The 20,749-nt window shown below is 41.1% G+C and overlaps 1 protein-coding gene and 1 pseudogene across 2 annotated transcripts; both read left to right on the forward strand.

The window, feature by feature from the left end:
- Positions 1-366: 366 nt before the first annotated feature.
- LOC123990355 lies at positions 367-1,440 on the forward strand (annotated as a pseudogene).
- An 11,038-nt stretch (positions 1,441-12,478) lies between these two features.
- LOC123990811 (toll-like receptor 5) lies at positions 12,479-20,568 on the forward strand. 2 transcript variants are annotated; one of them, XM_046291694.1, is made up of 2 exons: positions 12,479-12,600; positions 17,401-20,568. In XM_046291694.1, exon 2 carries the CDS (start codon positions 17,405-17,407, stop codon positions 20,042-20,044), a length of 2,640 nt encoding a protein of 879 aa, XP_046147650.1. In that variant the 5' UTR covers positions 12,479-12,600; positions 17,401-17,404; the 3' UTR covers positions 20,045-20,568. The 2 variants fall into 2 exon arrangements, with proteins under 2 accessions (XP_046147650.1, XP_046147651.1); XM_046291695.1 differs by lacking the exon at positions 12,479-12,600 and adding an exon at positions 13,728-13,752.
- Positions 20,569-20,749: the final 181 nt, after the last annotated feature.

Here is a 20,749-nt window from a genome sequence, read left to right on the forward strand (position 1 = left end):
TGTGTAACTCAATTGTTTGCAAACAATGTAATTGTAAAGTAAAACTGTAGAGCTTCAAAAATCTCAGATGGTCAGTCCTTGTTCCATCAATGGTTAGATTTCTCGAACACTGTTCTGTTTACCTAAAAAGTGTCAGGATACCCCTTTTTACTCATATGATAAGAGTTATGCCAAATCAAATAAATTGATGCCCTAATTGAATTGCCCAATACTCTCATCCCACTGGGCACAGACATAATTTCGATGTCTATTTTTGATTTACATTTGGTTGAGTTGTCAACTAACGTGAATTCAACGTGAAATCAACGAAAAATGGCACCATGTCATTGGATTTATGTTCAAAGTTGAGTGAAACGGGGAGAGTATATGCATGTATTTGAAAATCTTGGCAATCTTTTAAGACTGGATTTAAGCTTTAACTCCCTGCAGGCTGTCCCAGATGGTATATTTAAAGGCCTCATCTCTATGAAAGAGATGGATCTTCACTTCAACTCACTCACATACCTCAAACCAGACATTTTTCCAGTCTCAAAACAGTTGACCTTTCTTACAATTTCCTGGCCTCTCCTGACCCAGAAGCTTTCCATTCTCTCAGCTGGATCAACCTGTATAGGAATCAATTCCACTGTGAATGTGGCCTTTCTGACGTGGCTGAAAGGGACAAATGTGACTTTTCCTGACATGAATGAAATCAGCTGTGAGTTTCCTTCAGATCTCCATGGCATCAGCCTGTTGAATTACAGCTCAGTCAAATCGTGTGAGGAGGATGATAAGAGGCTGGTTCAGGAGCTGAGGCTCTCGCTCTTCATCGGCTGCACAGCGCTCATTATCCTGATCAAGTTCGGATCAATCGTTTTTGCTCGTCTCCGTCGATTCCTCTTCAACGTTTACAAATAGTTGACCGCCAGGATTGTTGAGGGCCCTAGGAGGGATCCTTCTGCTGGTGGGCCTCGGTATGACACTTACTTATGCTTCAGCAACAACGACTACAAGTGGGTAGAAACCGCCCTGTTGAACAGACTAGACTCTCAGTTTGCGGAGCGAAACGTCCTCAGCTGCTGCTTCGAGGTCAGAGACTTCATCCCAGGTGAAGATCACCTGTTCAATATCAGGGACGCCATATGGGGGAGCAGGAAGACCGTTTGTATTGTCTCTAAAGAGTTCCTCAAGGACGGCTGGTGCCTGGAGGCCTTTACCCTGGCTCAGAGCAGGATGCTGGAGGAGCTCAGAGATGTTCTCATCATGGTGGTCGTGGGGAATGTCCCCCATTACAGACTGATGAAACATGAAGGCATTAGGACCTTTGCCCGGAAGAGGGAGTACCTGCAGTGGCCGGAGGACACACAGGATATTCAATGGTTCTATGAGAAGCTCATGTCCAAGATTCTTAAGGACAAAAAGAACACCTCCAAAGATAACAATGGGGTATCACACTTGTAAATATGACAGTTGGAACTTAATGTTGTTGACTCATTTTTCCACAGCCTGTATGCTTAAGTGAACATCTTATTTAACTGTACTGTGAATTTGTACATCAGTCATTTTTATTTTGTCTGTATAACATTAAGAATTTTTACCATGTTGAATACAAGCAAAATGGAGAGGGTCCTCTGTATTTTGGCATAGCTTGTTTTTGACCACTAGGTGGCAGTCAACCTTTATTCACTAATATTGGAACTGTGAAACGTTACCTTCTGTTTAAATAAAATTTTATTGGTCACATACACATATTTATCAGGTGTTATTGCGGGTGTAGCAAAATGCTTGTACTTTTAATGATTTTTTTTATGATAGAAATAACACCAAACAAACTACTGCGAAATTGCTTTGGCGCTAGAAGCAGAGCTGCCATGTCTGTCGGCGCCATCTATGATTATTGTGTTTTGCAGTGTGTACAATGCAAAGTTCTCGTGGTTTACATTTACACGTTGTAATATAACTAATGTAAGGATTTTGGTACTTTTAATAAAACATTCCAACTTCTCTACTACTCTAATAGTAATTGTGAACTTTTTCTGAGGATTAAAAAAATTACTGAATCGTATCTCCTCCCTACTTCCTCAATATAGAGTCTATGTCTGAAAACTGTATGCCACCAGGTAGAGTAACACTTCCTGCTGTAAGGAGGAGCGGAGAATAACCTCATCCTCTCTCAGAAGTCACAGCCCACTGGGCACAGATGTCAGTTCAATGTCTATTCCACGTTGGTTCAGTGTAATTTCATTGACATGATGTGGAAATAACGTTGATTCAACCACTGTGTGCCTAGTGGGAGTGTTTAAGACTCCTTTATGGAAACCCTGCCTGACCTGTGTTAATTTACACAGCACACATTTAGACATCTACTGTTATTGGAAAGGTTTTCGAATGTACATGTAAACTAGGCCTACCATATAACAACCATTTCAGTTTTCTAACTATCTCATATTTTCATTTAAAACTCTTAAAGTACTATACCATGTTTCAGTAACAGAAATGGATCTCTGATGGAGATCATGTAAAAGTGTAACCTTAATGATCATGTGATTTTTCTCGTATAAGTATGAGAAGATGCGGTTCTACAAAAACTGTAACTTAACTTCTTGGTGACAGGGGGCAGTATTTTCACATCCGGATGAAATGCATGCCCAAATTCAACTGCCTGCTACTCATCCCCAGAATATAAGATATCCATATTATTAGTAGATTTGGATAGAAAACACTTTGAGGTTTCTAAAAACTGTTTGAATCATGTCTGTGAGTATAACAGAACTTATTTAGCAGGCGAAACCCAGAGGACTGGGTGAATGTTTAGTCCATAATGTTGCTTGATTGGTGGTTAGGCCATTAGTTAGCTGGGCAAAACTAGGTTACATTAAAAGTCCAATACTATTAATATTTTTTGTGAATCTATGTACATTGCGAAGCTCATCTGGATTCTCTGCAGTGCATGAAAATTCTCAGCAACAAGAGTGATCAAATTTAAGATCCTACAATTGTATTATGCTTCGTCAAATACTCAATTTGCAGGAACCTTTGAGCTCAAATTGAGAAGATGAACAAATATTTACCAAGGAAATTAACGTCAGGCTTTACAGTTATTTCAGGGATCCGTAGTATTATTGGAAGAGGCGCACACTGGTCAGATTCCCCACACAGGAAAATGTAATAAACGCTGCCCCATAACCATAGCAAATATTTGACCTCAGTTAAAAACAAATCTAATGATATGCTTTCCGTTCAAGCTGAGGTGAAATCTATTGATTGGAGTGGTCAATCTACTGTGAACTGGCTTGGTGTATAGAGACCAGGGAACACAGTCCATCCAATCTGGGTCATGTGAAGCCCAGTTCAGTATAACAGGATCTCTCATGCAAATAGCTCTAACCAACCACACATTATTTATTTTTTAAATAAGCAATGCGCTTTTAAGGGTTTGTGTTAGAGGTCGACCGACTAATCGGAACACCGATTAATTAGGACCGATTTCAAGTTTTCATAACAATCGGAAATCGGTATTTTTGGGCGCATATTTTTTTAAATGTATATTTTTTTACACCTTTATTTAACTAGTCAAGTCAGTTAACTTCTTATGGTATAGGGGATGCTTGCGTCCCACTTGGCCAAAAGCCAGGGAAAAGAACATTCTTATTTTCAATGACAGCCTCGGAACATTCTGCCTCGTTTAGGGGCAGAACGCCAGATTTTTACCTTGTCAGCTCGGGGGATCCAATCTTGCAACCTTACAGTTGACTAGTCCAACGCTCTATCGACCTGATTACATTGCACTTCACGAGGAGCCTGCCTGTTACGCGAATGCAGTAAGCCAAGGTAAGTTGCTAGGCTAGCATTAAACTTATCTTATAAAAAACAATCAATCAACGACTGTCGTTGCTCCATTGTGTACTTAACCATAAATATCAATGCCGTTCTTAAAATCAATACACAAGTATATATTTTAAACCTGCATATTTAGCTAAAAGAAATCCAGGTTAGCAGGCAATATTAACCAGGTGAAATTGTGTCACTTCTCTAGTGTTCATTGCACACAGAGCCAGTGTCTCTGCAACAGTTTGGGCCGCCTGGCTCTTTGCGAACTAATTTGCCAGAATTTTACGTAATTATGACATAACATTGAAGGTTGTGCAATGTAACAGGAATATTTAGACTCATGGATGCCACCCGTTAGATAAAATACGGAACGGAATAAACGTTTTGTTTTCGAGATGATAGTTTCCGGATTTGAACTAAGACTTGTATTTCTGTGTGTTTATTATAGTTAAGTCTATGATTTCATAGAGCAGTCTGACTGAGGGGTGGTAGGCAGCAGCAGGCTCGTAATAGTCAAAGGTATATGGTTTAGAGAGAAATAGTCTACACGTTAAAATTCCTGTAATAACCTGCGGCTGAACTTGAAAAGGGGTTCTTTCGTTATTTTACCGTTCATGTCTTCCATAGAGAATGCCTTGATCTACAACAAATAAGGTCAGTGTTTCATGCAGGCTTAAACCACCTCTGCGTTTTGATACCCGTGTAAATCTCACTAGGATAAGGTAACGTTTGTCAAAATATTTTCATAAATCCACTCTACAAAAAAAATATTTCTTTGCTTATATTTGGCCAATCAGTTACCTTATCCTATGGATATCTACACAGTTATAAAATTGGCAAGGTGGTGTAGCCTACACGAAACACAACCTTATTTTAAGTTAATATAAAAAATATCCTATTGAATGAATGGAATAAATGGATGAAATGAAGGAACCACTTTTCAGATTTTGCTAGGTGTCATGGGAATTATGACTCGCACTTTGGGAGTCAATTCTTACCATGCCCATTATTAAAATAGGATTTCCTGCATATAGAAATTACAGTTTTTGTTTTCAACATTCATCACAGGTAACTTAAACTCTATTTTTATTCAAATAGTTGAGAGTATTTGTCTCCTTAGCAGAAGGTAAAACACATATCCTGTCTCACATCCCCAATACATTGCTAGGTGCTTTCAGTGTTGACAGTACCAAAATACAGCAACTCATGTACAAAAACACTGCAACATAAACAAGTTACAATGTGAAATCACCTCTATTCCATTCAGACCGTAGAGGACCAAACTACATCTCCCATAATGCAAAGCCAGCACCAATCGGCAGCTCAGCTAACCCGTCTGCATCACAGAAAGGCATGCTAGCTATCAACAGCAGCACTTTTAGCACTCTAAACTATATTAATAACAATAAAACTCTGAAAGTTACATTTTTCAATAGTCTCACACTCCCTTATAACTTATGGACACTATTCTCAGCATGCTTTGGTGAATGGAGAGGTTGAACTCTGATCCTGAGAGTGAAACTGATCCTAATCTATTTGACCTGGTTAGGTTCTTATTTTCAGAGTCAATAACTCGACGGACACTAGAGAAGCTTAACCAAGTTTAATTCTCCCCAAAGGGTCGCTACAGCTGCATTCAGTCATCACATGTTTCCACCACCGTATGTATGTATTTATGTATGTAATTTATATATGTATGTATGTATGTATGTATGTATGTATGTATGTATGTATGTATGTATGTATGTATGTATGTATGTATGTATGTATGTATGTATGTATGTATGTATGTATGTATGTATGTATGTATGTATGTATGTATGTATGTATGTATGTATGTATGTATGTATGTATGTATGTATGTATGTACTCCAATTTAGACACTCCACCTTCTCTACAATCCTAACATATTTTATGGTTTGACCGGAAGTGATAGAGTAATCAACTGTTCTGCCTCCCTTAAGCTGACCTGACCTCAACCCCCTTGATGTCTAATCCAAAGCTCTTCACCTGTATCACCCATAGCACTCCCGTGACTTCCTCCCATCCACCCAGCACATTCCAAAGCCATCTTTCTCCTACAGATAACCATGAACTCTGATGTGACAACCATTCTCTATCACCCCGCAGATACTATAATATTACTTCTGATCTATCATGTCTCTGGTATAGCCATGTTCAAAGTTGACCCAGAATCCAACAACCCATATCTATTACTAAAATACATTTTTGATGATATTGATCCAAACCTTGAGCACAGGGCACAAATTGACCTGATTTGTAAACATTGTCTTAAGAGGGGCAACTGCAGATTGTGTTTTAAAGGGAAGACGTGGTCCCAGAGTCAATGGTAATTTCCTAAATACTATTTGATGTGGAGAAGACTGTGCTGATGGCAGAAAAAGGGATTAAACTCAGTAACCCAAATTATGTTATTTACCATGTATGGCAGTGCCTAACACCAGAAGGGTTTTTATCTCTTTTATTCTTTTCATTTTATTGTTTAAAAAAATATTTTAACTCTGTAAGGGTTTTATAAGGGGGGAATGTGAAAGACAGAAATTAACTGGTTCCTCTTATCTTAACTGGAGACAGGGCAAAGTGTTATATTCTTCACACCAGTGATAGAGCTGTTGTTCTGTTTGGAGCCTGTTGCTGGGAGAAAGATTCATGTTTTGTGTGTGTGTGAGACGAGTATGACCATACATCATCTGGGCGGAAAGTAAAAGGAGCTTGCTTGCCCAACTTGGGGGATCCGTTGAGCAACTGTTAGAGGAAGTATGTCAGGAGTGACTTCCTGTCATTCTGGCCCTTGTTGTCCTCACTCAGTTGCAACAGACTGGGGCAACCTTTTCACCCAGTTATCTCCCCTCACACACACATACATAGGGTGACATGTTTTGCAGATGCTTGCATGGGGTATCTTGACTATGTAAAAGCTCCTGTAATCTTTGTACATGAGGCTCTCACTCCTTCTCACCTGCGTGGCTGGGGTGACCAGCCACCTTATTATAATACGTTTTTAATAAAAGTGATACATTGATTGATTATTAATTTTGCCTCTCATGATTAGTTAAAGGAATGTTCTTCATGTGAAACGCATTAATAAATGCCCACGTTAATTTCTACTCGCGTCGCATATCCTGTCCTTATATTAGTTGTATAAGTAATACAGTGTACTATACAACAAAACTGGCGACGAGGAAGAAACGTTCTCACGTTTATGCTCATTATTTTAGGCAGAAAGTCTGAGTTAAAAAAAAAAAGAAATTCCGCTGTAGAAAGACGCAGACAAAACGTGGAGCTAGCCAGTCGAGTGATGCTAGCTAGCTTTTGATGTCACAGCAACAAGACCCTCGACGGATAGGAAGAGTTCCCGCTGCAGGAGAAAGTGAAGTCGGCATGAGTTCAAATAAATACATGGGTCTGGGAGTAAGGGACCGTCTGAAAAGTGTGAGAAATAAAAATAAACCGAAAATGCCTGCATTGGTTGGAAATATAGGAACATTTTGATGAATCTGTGGAACAATGGAGTTCTTACACAGAACGTTTTGAGTACTTTGTGTTGGCAAATGGAATTAAAGCAGAAGTCGTTGTGCCAACATTTGTGACTGTTATGGGAGGAAAAACATTCAATCTACTGCGCAGCCTAGTAATGCCTGAAAATCCTGGTGATAAATCATATGATGAAATTGTGGCTACCTTAAAAGGACATTATTCTCACAAACCATAATAATGGGCAGAGATAATGAGATAATGGGCAGAGAGATTCAGGTGTCATAAGAGAAATCAAGAGATCAAGAGGAGGGGCAATCAATCTCACAGCTTGTGGCTGTATTGAAACAGTTATCTGAACACTGAATTTGGGCGATCAATGAGTGACATTATACGTGATAGGTTAGTGTGTGGCATGCACAGCAAGGCAATTCAGAAACTCCTTTTGACTGAGAGTAACTTAACATTGCAGAGAGTAACTTAACATTGCAGAGAGCAATAGAAGTGAGTACGTCAATGGAAATGGCAAATAAAGACGCACAACAGAGTTTAAAAAACAAGGCAGGAGGTGGCAAGCCATGCTATCGCTGTGGGAAACCAGGTCACCAAGCAGAGGAGCGTTGGTGCAAAGACAGACTGCAGAAGTTGTGGAAAAAATGGTCACATCAATCGTGCATGTAAAAACAAAAAGAAACAATCAAACAAAAGTACTGAACAAAGGAAAAGCGACTTCAGGAGAGTACAAAAAGAAAGGTCATAAAATGGAGCACACCGAGGATGTGTGATACCCTGTCTGAAGGGGAAGAATCTTTGCATGTTTTGTCCATTTCAGACAATGGATATGGATACTGGGTGACATCGCTACTGGATGGAAACACAGTACAGATGCAAGTGGACACTGGAGCAACCATATCTTTGCTGTCTGAGGCTGTATACAAGGAGAAACTACATCACCTCACACTACAGCCCAGAAAGATGATGCTGAAAACATACACCGGAGAGATTGTTCCAGTGAGAGGAAGCATAATTGTTACAGTGGAGCTCAACAAACAGAAGGCAAAGCTAGCACTCTACAATGTGAAAGGCAACCATCCAGCATTGCTAGGACACACATGGCTGGAAAAGATGAAACTAAACTGGCAGGAAATTCACATGGCTGCAAAAGAGGACACAAACGTACAAGGGATATTGAGGAAAGACGGATGTGTTCAAAGGAGAACTTGGCAGTATGAAGGACATAACAGTTAAACTGACCATGAAACCAGACAGACAGCAAGCCAGAATGCTTCAAAGCTAGACCTGTCCCATACGCCATAAAACCAAAAGTTGAAATTGAGCTAAACAGACTAGTCGAGAGTGGAGACCTTTTCTCTGGTTTAGCTGGAGGACAAAAAATCAGTAAGATAGGCCTGACATAAGTCTATCTACAGATGCATGTGGACCAAGAGTCACAAGAACTGTTGACCATAGTGACTCACAAAGGACTGTACAGGTACCGGAGGCTTCCTTTTGGAATCACCTCAGCTCCGGCCTTGTTTCAGAGAGCTATGGACCAGATACTGAGCGGCCTCACTGGGGTCCAATGTTACCTCGGTGATCACCGGCAACGACGAGCAGGATCACCTGAGAAACCTGAACGCTACACTACAGAGATTGGAGGAGTACGGTTTGAGGGTCCAGAAGGACAAATGCAAGTTTTTCCGATCCTCTGTTGAGTACCTGGGCCACGTCATCGACAGTTCAAGGCTCCACATGGCGCCATCGAAGGTGAAGGCCGTTGCTGAAGCTCCATCCCCACAGAATGTGAGTCAGCTGAGATCATTCTTAGGACTACTAACATACTACGCAAAGTTTGTGCCAAACCTAGCTAACATGTTAAAGCCACTGCATGAACTTTTGAACAAAACCAAACAGTGGAAGTGGACAGACAGATGTGAGGAGGCCTTAAAGAAAGTGAAAACAGCCTTAGCTCAGTCAGAGGCCCTAACCCACTTCAACCCCAACCTGCCATTACAGTTGGCATGTGATGCATCGCCTTATGGCGTTGGTGCGGTTGTCTCACACATCATTCCATCAGGTGAAGAAAGGCCAATTGCTTTCACATCACGGACCATAAGTAAAGCTGAGAGCAATTATGCACAGATAGAGCGTGAAGCACTAGCCATTGTGCTTGGAGTTAAGAAATTTCATCAGTTTCTGTTTGGCCGACGATTCACACTGCTGATGAACCATAGACCCCTCACCTCCATCTTTGGTCCCCACACCAGCATTCCGTCACTTGCCGCCAGCCTCATGCAGCGATGGGCATTATTGTTATCTGCTCACCAGTACGATATCAAGTACAGAAGGTCTGAGCAGCACTGCAATGCAGACAGCCTCTCAAGGCTTCCCTTACCTGTCGCACACACTGAGCACTCCCAGGTTGAAATCTTCTACTTCAAGGAAGTGACGAACACCCCAGTTACATCTGTTTTTCGAGTCATCATACCACCTCCACAGAGAAGGCAGGTGCTTGAAGAACTCCATTCAGGGCACTGTGGCATGGTACAAATGAAGGAGATTGCGCGCAGCTACTTTTGGTGGCCAGGTTTGGACGCAGCTATCGAAGACAAGGTCAAGTCATGTTCTGCATGTCAAAAGATGAGGAACATGCCTCAGCTAGCGCCACTACACCCATGGGACTTCCCAGAGGAGCCTTGGCAGCGAGTCCACATAGACTATGCAGGCCCACTGGAGGATTGTATGTTCTTAGTCGTACTTGAAGCACACAGCAAATGGCCTGAGGTCATAGTGATGAAGAGCACCTCAGTGGAGAGAACCATCGAAAAGCTATGGTCAATCTTCAGTCACTTCGGCTTGCCAACGCAACTCGTTAGCGATAATGGCCCCCAACTGGTTTCTGAAGAGTTCCGGTCATTCATGGAAGCAAAGGGAATTCCGCACATCAAGTCAGTGCTGTATCACCCTGCAACGAACGGCCTCGCTGAACGGTTTGTCCAAACGATGAAGCAAGCTTTAAAATCATCACAAGGGAAGGGCTCCCTCAATAGGCGCCTATACACCTTCCTGTTAACCTACAGAAACACAGACAGCTTCGCACACGACTCGACCTCCTGAGAGCTCCAAGGACTAAACAGGTTGTACAGACACAACCGAGAGCACAGGTAGAGAGATGGAGCAAAGACAGAAGCTTCATAGATGGGGAGTTCTTGCTCAGAACTACTGCAAAGGTCCAAAGTGGATACCAGATGAAAGAAAAAGGAAAACGCACATGGCTCTTGATAGTATCACTGATATTTAATAAGCTTACAAAGTGGATACCAGCCACAGTGGTTGCACAAACAGGGCCTGTGTCCTACACAGTTGACACACCGGGAAACACCATCTGGAGGAGATACGTGGATCAACTGTTGCCAGTGACCAAACTGAGATCAGCTACTGGAGACCTACCATGACTACGAGCCATCACCTGAACATCCACTGCAGCAACATACAAATGTGGAAAGTGCTCCAGACTCAACTGAACCAGCCAGAGTGCCTACTCAGGGTACTGTTACACCCCAGTCTGGGCATACACCATCACCACTCAGACTCAAAGACAAAGTGACTGTAGACTCACCTGTACCTCGTCATCACCCTGCAATAGAAAGACGACCCCCTGACAGGTTGACTATTTAGTTCAGACTAACCTCCGACATTGGGGCAGAATACACCCCAGGGTTAAATCTGGGAACTGAGGCAGTCTACCCTCTTTCCCTAGTTCATAAAATTTTATTCTGAAAAGTTCATTTATTTACATTAAGATAATTTATGTTAAAAAGAAAACAATATGCAAAACAGGAATATTTACTTTTTCATTACGAGTCATCAAAAGTAAAGGGGGGAGGAATATGTTGGGTATTGATATTCTAGTTTTGTCCCTTTAGGGCACCTGTAACCCCCCCCCCCCCCCCCCACATTGAAATGCTTGGAATGTTCTTCCTGTGAAACACCATAAACAATGCTCATGTTAATTTCTACTCCCGTCTCATGTCCTGTCCTTATATTAGTTGCATAAGTAATACAGTGTGCTATACAATACATAGCAAAGTGTCTGAATACTTATGTAAATAAGGTATTTCTGTTTTTTATTTTTATTACATTTGCAAACAGTTCTAAAAACCTGTTTGCTCCTTTGTCATTATGGGGTATTGTGTGTAGATTGATGAGGGAGGGGGGGAAATAACTTAATCCATTTTAGAATAAGACTGTGAAGTAACAAAATGTGGAAAAAGGGAATGGGTCTGAATACTTTCTGATTGCACTTTATCTACTATATTTATCTATGTTTATAAATGAAATGTTGTCTACTCGAGAAATGTGACATTATAGTATTTAAACGTAGCCTTCAAAAGTCATTGGAAAAGGTGAACCATCTGTTCTACCATTAACTGCACTTCGGACCGGGTCAAATAAAGCAAAATACTTGAAATAACTTATCACTGTGAAGTGGGTCCAATTAAATGAGAGATGGGACAAATGGCCTTCCTAACTTGTTGTTGGCTATTTAGCTCATATGAAACCACCAGTCAGTAAAGGTGAGGAATTTATTCTGCACTGACAATGGAAATGAAATACATCATAGGAAATAGTATTATAGTATTATTTTTAAAATACAACCATAAAATAAATAGATTTTTGCTCTTCTCGCTAACTGCAAATGATTGGGTCTTTTATTATGTTTAGCTAGCTGTTGTTTTGTTATGAATAAGTGTCATCATATATTCCCCATTTGCACAAGGCTGGCAATAGGCTGCTTTTGCCTTCTTGCAATGCAATAGTTCAACCACTAGAAACTGTTGTGCATATGCAGGGTCTAAAGTTTACGGGAGGATACGCACATTCTCACGTCATGTTCAGCTTTTACAGACTCCAATTTTTGTGTGAAAACCAGCGCACGAATGTTTTGGGGGCAGATTATGTGCATGAACAACGTTTATAAATGAGGTCCCTGGTGTTGGAGAGGGGCCTGAGAGATTATGGGCCTGATGTCTATAAACTATTCCCACCAGTAGGTGGCAGTATAGCGGTGGTGGGGGGGGGGCTTAGAGATGATGTCTGTAGTTCGATCCTCCCCGTTTCTGACAAGGAATTTATGAAAAACAGTAGTGGGATTCGTTCATCACACGGGGCACCGGGCCATGCTAAACGAACGCGCTCAGTACTTGACTTCATCTGAGAGGGGTGTAACCTATCCCATAAACATACTCACCAGCTCGACGCATATTTGGCTTATCAGCGCGCGCATGACTTCAGGTAAGTCACAACTTTTACCTTTAACTTACTGTTTAGGCCTACTTTAATAATTGCATTATTGTGTCGGCCAATAGTTGATAAATATCAGAAGAAGAAAAAAAATGGTAGCCTGTTTGCCCTCTCAGTTCAGCTATTACCAGTATTTTTAGTTAACGTTCCACTTCTTATTGGGCCAACACAAGTGTCAATTGTGGAATGTTAGCTAAAAATACTGGTACCCAGACTTGTTTTGGGGGTCGTATGTCGACTATAACAAATTAGACCGTAAATTATAGACGTGAATGGTTCCATTGCAAAGACAACTTGACGCATTGACGCACCACCTTTGAACAATTGCTGTCATCTTGGAGTCTAATTAACACAGTTCTTTGGAAGGCAACTTTATAAAATATCCCAGAATTGCAGCCTCTAGAGAAGGACATTTAAAGGGGGAATCTGGGATTGGTAGACCTACATCCATTTTCTGATTCTTGAAAAATATAATGAATACATGCCTCACGAGTTTATGTCTAACTAACCTCACCATAACCCAACATGTAAGCTTGTTTAACTCAATTGTTTGCAAACAATGTAATTGTAAACTAAAACTGTAGAGCTTCAAAACTCTCAAATGATCAGTCCTTGTTCCATTGGATGGTCAGTCCTTGTTCCATCAGTGGTTACAGTTTTCGAGCCCCATCACTCAGCTGCAGTGGTGGAAGAAGTACTCAATTGTCATACTTGAGTAAAAGTAAAGATACGTTAATATAAAATGACTAAAGTAAAACTGAGTCACCCAGTAAAATATTACTAAAGTAGAAGTCTAAAATTATTTGGTTTTAGTTATACTTATTAAGTATCAAAAGTAAAAGTATATATAAAACCAGATACTACAATTGTTTTGTTTATTTAAATTGACAGATAGCCAGGGGCACACTCCAACACTCAGACATCATTTACAAATGAAGCATGTGCTTAGTGAGTCCGCCAGATCAGAGGCAGTAGGGAGGACCAGTGATGTTCTCTTGATAAGTGTGTGAATTGGACCATTTTCCTGGCAAAATGTAACAAGTACTTTTGGGTGTCAGGGAATATGTATGGAGTAAAAAGTACATTTATTTTATATACTTTACTATTTTTATAGGAAAGTAAATCACAGATACCCCCAGAAACGTAAGTACTTTACACCACTGCTCAGCTGTTTACCGAAAAAAGTGGCAGGATACACCTTTCTGCTTACATGATAAGAGTTCTGCCACATCAGAAAAATTGAGGCCCTAATTAAATTGCCCAATGCTCTCATCTCACTGGGTACAGACATCAGTTCAACTACTATTTTTCCTTTACATTTGGTTGAGTTGTCACCTAATGTGAATTCAATGTGAAATCAACGAAAAATATCACCATGTCATTGGAATTAGGTTAAGTTGAGTGAAAAAATATAAAATGCTCTTATATTGATGGCTTTTTGCAAATTCTATCAGTTTTCCAAGTAGATTCAATGTCATCACATTGATTATTTTGGTTGAAATTACATGGAAACAACGTTTATTGATTCAACCAGCACAGTGGGATTGGTGTACACACTTGAGGATAGAAGTGATTCATTCATATAATACAAACAGCCCTATGTGAGCATTGTGACTACAGAGTAAGGCTGTGTACTCAGCACACAAATATGGGATTTTCATTATCAGGTTGGGACAGAACCAATGGACTATGGACCTTTCAGTGCAAACAGATAGATACATGTGAATTCTCTATAGCCAAGGGATGTCTCACCTGAAGGGGATACTCCAAGTCTGAGAGATATAGTACCAGACAAAAGTTTGGACACACATACTCATTCAAGGAATTTTTTTCTTTTTTAAACTATTTTCTTCATTGTGAAATAATAGTGAAGACGTGAAAACTATGAAATAACACATATGGAGTCATGTAGTAACCAAAAAAGTGTTAAACAAATAAAAATATATTTTATATTCTTCAAAGTAGCCACCCTTTGCCTTTGACAGCTTTGCACATTCTTGGAATTCTCTCAACCAGCTTCATGAGGTAGTCACCTAGAATGCATTTCAATTAACAGGTATGCCTTAAGTTAATTTGTGGAATTTCTTTCTTTAATGCGTTTTGAGCCAATCAGTTGTGTTGTGACAAGGTAGGGGTGGTATACAGAAGATAGCCCTATTTGGTAAAATGCCAAGTCCCTATTATGGAAAGAACAGCTCAAATAAGCAAAGAGAAATGACAGTCCATCATTACTTTAAGACATGATGTTCAGTCAATCCGGAAAATGTCAAGAACTTTGAACGTTTCTTTGTGAGTGCAGCCTCAGAAATTGCAGTCCAAATAAATGCTTCACAGACTTCAAGTAACAGACACATATCAACATCAACTGTTCAGAGGAGACTGTGTGAAGTAGGCCTTTATGTTTGAATTGCTGCAAAGAAACCACTACTAAAGGACACCAATAATAAGAAGAAAGCTGATTGGGCCAAGAATCACAAGCAATGGACATTAGACCGGTGAAATCTGTCCTTTGGTCTGATGAGTCCAAATTTGAGATTTTTGAGTCCAACCACCGTATCTTTGTGAGAGGCAGAGTAGGTGAATGGATGAGCTCTACATGTGGTTCCCACCGTGAAGCATGGAAGAGGAGGTTGGGGTGCTTTGCTTGGTCACACTGTCTGTGATTTATTTAGAATTCAAGGCACAATTAACCGATACGCCATCCCATCTGGTTTGCGCTTAGTGGAACTATAATTTGTATTTCAACAGGACAATGACACAAAACACACCACCAGGCTGTGTAAGGGATATTTGACCAAGAAGGAGAGTGATGGTGCTGCATCAGATGACCTGGCCTCCACGATCACCCAACCACAACCCATTTGAGATGGTTTGGGATGAGTTGGATTGCAGAGTGAAGGAAAAGCAGCCAACAAGTGCTCAGCATATGTGGGAACTCCTTCCAGACTGTTGGAAAAGCACTCCAGCTGAAGCTGGTTGAGAGAATGCCTAGAGTGTACAAAGCTGTCATCAAGGCAAAGGGTGGCTACTTTGAAGAATATAAAATATTTTGATTTGTTTAACACTTTATTGATTACTGTAATACTGTAATCTCAGCAAAAAAAGAAACGTCCTCTCACTGTCAACTGCGTTTATTTTCAGCAAACTTAACATGTGTAAATATTTGTATGAACATAACAAGATTCAACAACTGAGACGTAAACTGAGCAAGTTCCACAGACATGTGACTAGCAGAAATTGAATAATATGTCCCTGAACAAAGGGGGGGTCAAAATCAAAAGTAACAGTCAGTATCTGGTGTGGCCACCAGCTGCGTTAAGTACTGCAGTGCATCTCCTCCTCATGGACTGCACAAGATTTGCCAGTTCTTGCTGTGAGATGTTACCCCACTGTTCCACCAAGGCACCTGCAAGTTCCCGGACATTTCTGGGGTGAATGGCCCTAGCCCTCACCCTTCGATCCAACAGTTCCCAGATGTGCTCAATGGGATTGAGATCTGAGCTCTTCGCTGGCCATGGCAGAACATTGACATTCCTGTCTTGCAGGAAATCACTCACAGAACGAGCAGTATGGCTGATGGCATTGTCATGCTGGAGGGTTATATCAGGATGAGCCTGCAGGAAGGGTACAACATGAGGGAGGAGGATGTCTTCCCTGTAACGCACAGAGTTGAGATTGTCGGCAATGACAACAAGCTCAGTCCGATGATGCTGTGACACACCGCCCCAGACCATGACGGACCCTCCACCTCCAAATTGATCCCGCTCCAGACTACAGGCTTCAGTGTAACAATTATTCCTTCGACGATAAACGCGAATCCGACCATCACCCCCGGTGAGACAAACCCGCGACTCGTCAGTGAAGAGCACTTTTTGCCAGTCCTGTCTGGTCCAGCGATGGTGGATTTGTGCCCATAGGTGACATTGTTGCTGGTGATGTCTGGTGAGGACCTGCATTACAACAGGCCTACAAGCCCTCAGTCCAGCCTCTCTCAGCCTATTACGGACAGTCTGAGCACTGATGGAGGGATTGTGCGTACCTGGTGTAACTAGGACAGTTGTTGCCATCCTGTACCTGTCCCGCAGGTGTGATGTTCGGATGTACCGATCCTGTGCAGGTGTTGTTATGTTGTCTGCCACTGCGAGGACGATCAGCTGTCCGTCCTGTCTCCCTGTAGCGCTGTCTTAGGCGTCTCACAGTACGGACATTGCAATGTATTGCCCTGGCCACATCTGCAGTCCTCATGCCTCCTTACAGCATGCCTAAGGCGCGTTCACGCAGATGAGCAGGGACCCTGGGCATCTTTCTTTTGGTGTTTTTCAGAGTCAGTAGAAAGGCCTCTTTAGTGTCCTATGTTTTCATAACTGTGACCTTAATTTCCTACCGTCTGTAAGCTGTTAGTGTCTTAACAACCCTTCCACAGGTGCATGTTCATTAATTGTTTATGGTTCATTAAACAAGTATGGGAACAGTGTTTAAACCCTTTGCAATGAAGATCTGTGAAGTTATTTGGATTTTTAGGAATTGTCTTTGAAAGACGGTCCTAAAAAAGGGACGTTTCTTTTTTTTGTTGAGTTTACATGATTCCATGTGTGTTATTTCATAGTTTTGATGTCTTCACTATTATTCTACAATGTATAAAATAGTAAAAATAAAGAAAAAACCCTTGAATGAGTAGGTGTGTCCAAACTTTTGACTCTTACTGTACATCCAATTAATTGATGTACTGTAGCCCTGTGATAGAATAGCAATCCTTTTAAATAATTTGCATTATTTTCTACTTTTTGCCAGGGGGATGATGAGGAATCTTATACTGCTGGCTATCTTTGGAGAATACCTGCAGGTGGTGAAATGCAACCCAAAATGCCCAATATATGGCTCTATAGCAGCTTGCACCAGCCAGTCTCTATATCAGGTTCCTGCGCTGCCTCCATACATTATCATTTTGTATATGAGGGATAACTACATCAGTGAGATCAATGAGACATCCTTCTCTGGGCTTGAAGGGTTAAAGGAACTGGACCTCAGTTGGCAACAAGTGAATGGGCTTATTATAAGAACTAACACCTTTCAAAGGCTGGAAAACTTGGCAGTGCTTTATTTAGGGTATAACACAGGTTTACAAATTGAGCCAGATGCGTTTGTGGGACTATCCAACCTGAGAGCTCTCTCTCTGTATAGGTGTGACCTGACTGAATCTATTTTACAGGGTGACTATCTCAAGCCCCTGGTTTCCTTGGAAACACTAGATCTGTATGGTAACCAGGTGAAAAGAATCCAACCTGCTCTATTCTTTGTGAACATGACAGATTTCCAAGAGCTAAACGTTTCCCTAAACCGGATGGAAAGCATATGTGAGGAAGATTTGCTTGGCTTTCAAGGCAAACACTTTCGGCTCCTCAAGTTGAACAGCCTCTATCTAAATAGCATGACTCAGTATGGCTTTGACTGGAAACGATGTGGAAATCCTTTTCGGAACATGTCCATGGAGACACTTGACTTATCTTCCAATGGATTCGATGTGGACAAGGCAAAACTGTTTTTCAATGCAATCCAAGGGACCAAAATCCACCATCTTATTCTGGAACACAGCACCATGGGGAAATCATTTGGTTTCAGCAATGTGAAAGACCCAGACAGGCAAACATTTGAGGGCCTCAAGAGTAGTAGTGTCAAGATTCTAGATTTGTCCAAATGCTTTATATTTACATTGCAATATGCAGTATTCAGTCCGCTGAGAGAGGTAGAGGGCATAACAATAGCCCAAAACAAAATTAACCAGATTGACAGGGACGCGTTTTTTGGTCTTCAAAATGTACAAAAGCTCAACCTGTCACACAATCTTATAGGGGAAATCTATTCTTACACGTTTGACAATCTACCCAATATTTTAGAACTAGATGTATCTTACAACCATATTGGTGCATTGGGATATCAGGCATTTAAAGGACTTCCAAACCTACAAGTTCTGGATCTTACAGGAAACTCTATTCGGGAACTAGGTACATATGGTTCTCTTGCACCACTACCAAACATCCAACTTCTTCGTTTGGCTGATAATAAGATTACATCCTTAGATGGCCTCTCTGTCTTTGCTCCTAATACGATCATACTTAATGTTCAAAACAACAGGTTAACTAATTTAGAGGATGTATACACAGTCTTAGCTAAATTAATGCACATTGAGTTTCTCTGGTATGGTAACAACTTCATAAAGTGGTGCACCCTTAACAATAATATTTCAGTGCCAGCTGTGAACTCTCTGAAGCTGCTTGAGCTAAGGAACATCGCCTTGCAGATGATATGGGCACGGGGAGAGTGTATGCATGTATTTCAACATCTTGGCAAGCTTTTAAGTCTGGATTTAAGCTTTAACTCCCTGCAGGCTCTCCCAGATGGTATATTTAAAGGCCTCATCTCTCTGGAAGAGATGGATCTTCACTTCAACTCACTCACATACCTCAAACCAGACATTTTTCCAGAGAGTCTCAAAACAGTTGACCTCTCTTACAATTTCCTGGCCTCTCCTGATCCAGAAGCTTTCCATTCTCTCAGCTGGATCAACCTGTATAGGAATCAATTCCACTGTGACTGTGGTCTGGAGGACTTTCTGACGTGGCTGAAAGGGACTAACGTGACTTTTCCTGACCCTGGCGTGAATGAATTCAGCTGTAAGTTTCCTTCAGATCTCCATGGCATCAGCCTGTTGAATTTCAGCTCAGTCATATCGTGTGAGGAGGATGACGAGAGGCTGGTTCAGGAGCTGAGGCTCTCGCTCTTCATCGGCTGCACAGCGCTCATCATCCTGATCATGGTTGGATCAATCGTTTTCGCTCGTCTCCGTGGATTCCTCTTCAAAGTTTACAAAAAGTTGACTGCCAGGATCCTTGAGGGCCCTAGGAGGGATCCTTCTGCTGATGGGCCTCGGTACGACGCTTACTTATGCTTCAGCAACAACGACTACAAGTGGGTAGAAACCGCCCTGTTGAACAGACTAGACTCTCAGTTTGCGGAGCGAAACGTCCTCCGTTGCTGCTTCGAGGTCAGAGACTTCATCCCAGGTGAAGATCACCTGTTCAATATCAGGGACGCCATATGGGGGAGCAGGAAGACCATTTGTATCGTCTCTAAAGAGTTCCTCAAGGACGGCTGGTGCCTGGAGGCCTTTACCCTGGCTCAGAGCAGGATGCTGGAGGAGCTCAGAGATGTTCTCATCATGGTGGTCGTGGGGAATGTCCCCCATTACAGACTGATGAAACATGAAGGCATTAGGACCTTTGCCCGGAAGAGGGAGTACCTGCAGTGGCCGGAGGACACACAGGATATTCAATGGTTCTATGAGAAGCTCATGTCCAAGATTCTTAAGGACAAAAAGAACACTGCCAAAGATAATAATGGGGATATCACACTTGTAAATATGACAGTTGGAACTTAATGTTGTTGACTCATTTTTCCACAGCCTGTATGCTTAAGCGAATATCTTATTTAACTGTACTGTGAATTCTTACATCAGTCATTTTTATTTTGTCTGTATAGCATTAAGAACCTTTACCATATTGATTACAGGCAAAATGGAGAGGGTCCTCTGTTATTTGGCATAGCTTGCTTTTGACCACTAGGTGGCACTCAACCTTTATTCACTAATATTGGAACTGTGAAATGTTAACTTCTGTATAAATCAAATCACATTTTATTGGTCACATACACATATTTAGCAGATGTTATTGCAGGTGTAGTGAAATGCTTTTAAAAAAAATTTAAAGTTCATTTTTTTAATGAAAGAAATAACACACATCAAAATACTGCGAAATTGCTTTGGAGCTAGAAGCAGAGCTGCCATCTATGATTATTGTGTTTTGCAGTGTGTACAATGCAAATTTGTCGTGGTTTACATTTACACGTTGTAATATAACTAATGTAAAGATTTTGCTACTTTTTAATAAAACATTCCAATTTTTCTACTAAATTTGAATAATAATTGTGAACTTTTTCTGAGGATTTAAAAAAAATCACTGAATCTTATCTCCTCCCTACTTCCTCAATATAGTCTGTCTATTCTATTCCACGTTGGTTCAGCGTAATTTCATTGAAATGACGTGGAAACAACGTTGATTCAACCACTGTGTGCCTAGTGGGAGTG

This window comes from Oncorhynchus gorbuscha, linkage group LG12, assembly GCF_021184085.1.
Source record: "Oncorhynchus gorbuscha isolate QuinsamMale2020 ecotype Even-year linkage group LG12, OgorEven_v1.0, whole genome shotgun sequence".
Taxonomy (NCBI): domain Eukaryota; kingdom Metazoa; phylum Chordata; class Actinopteri; order Salmoniformes; family Salmonidae; genus Oncorhynchus; species Oncorhynchus gorbuscha.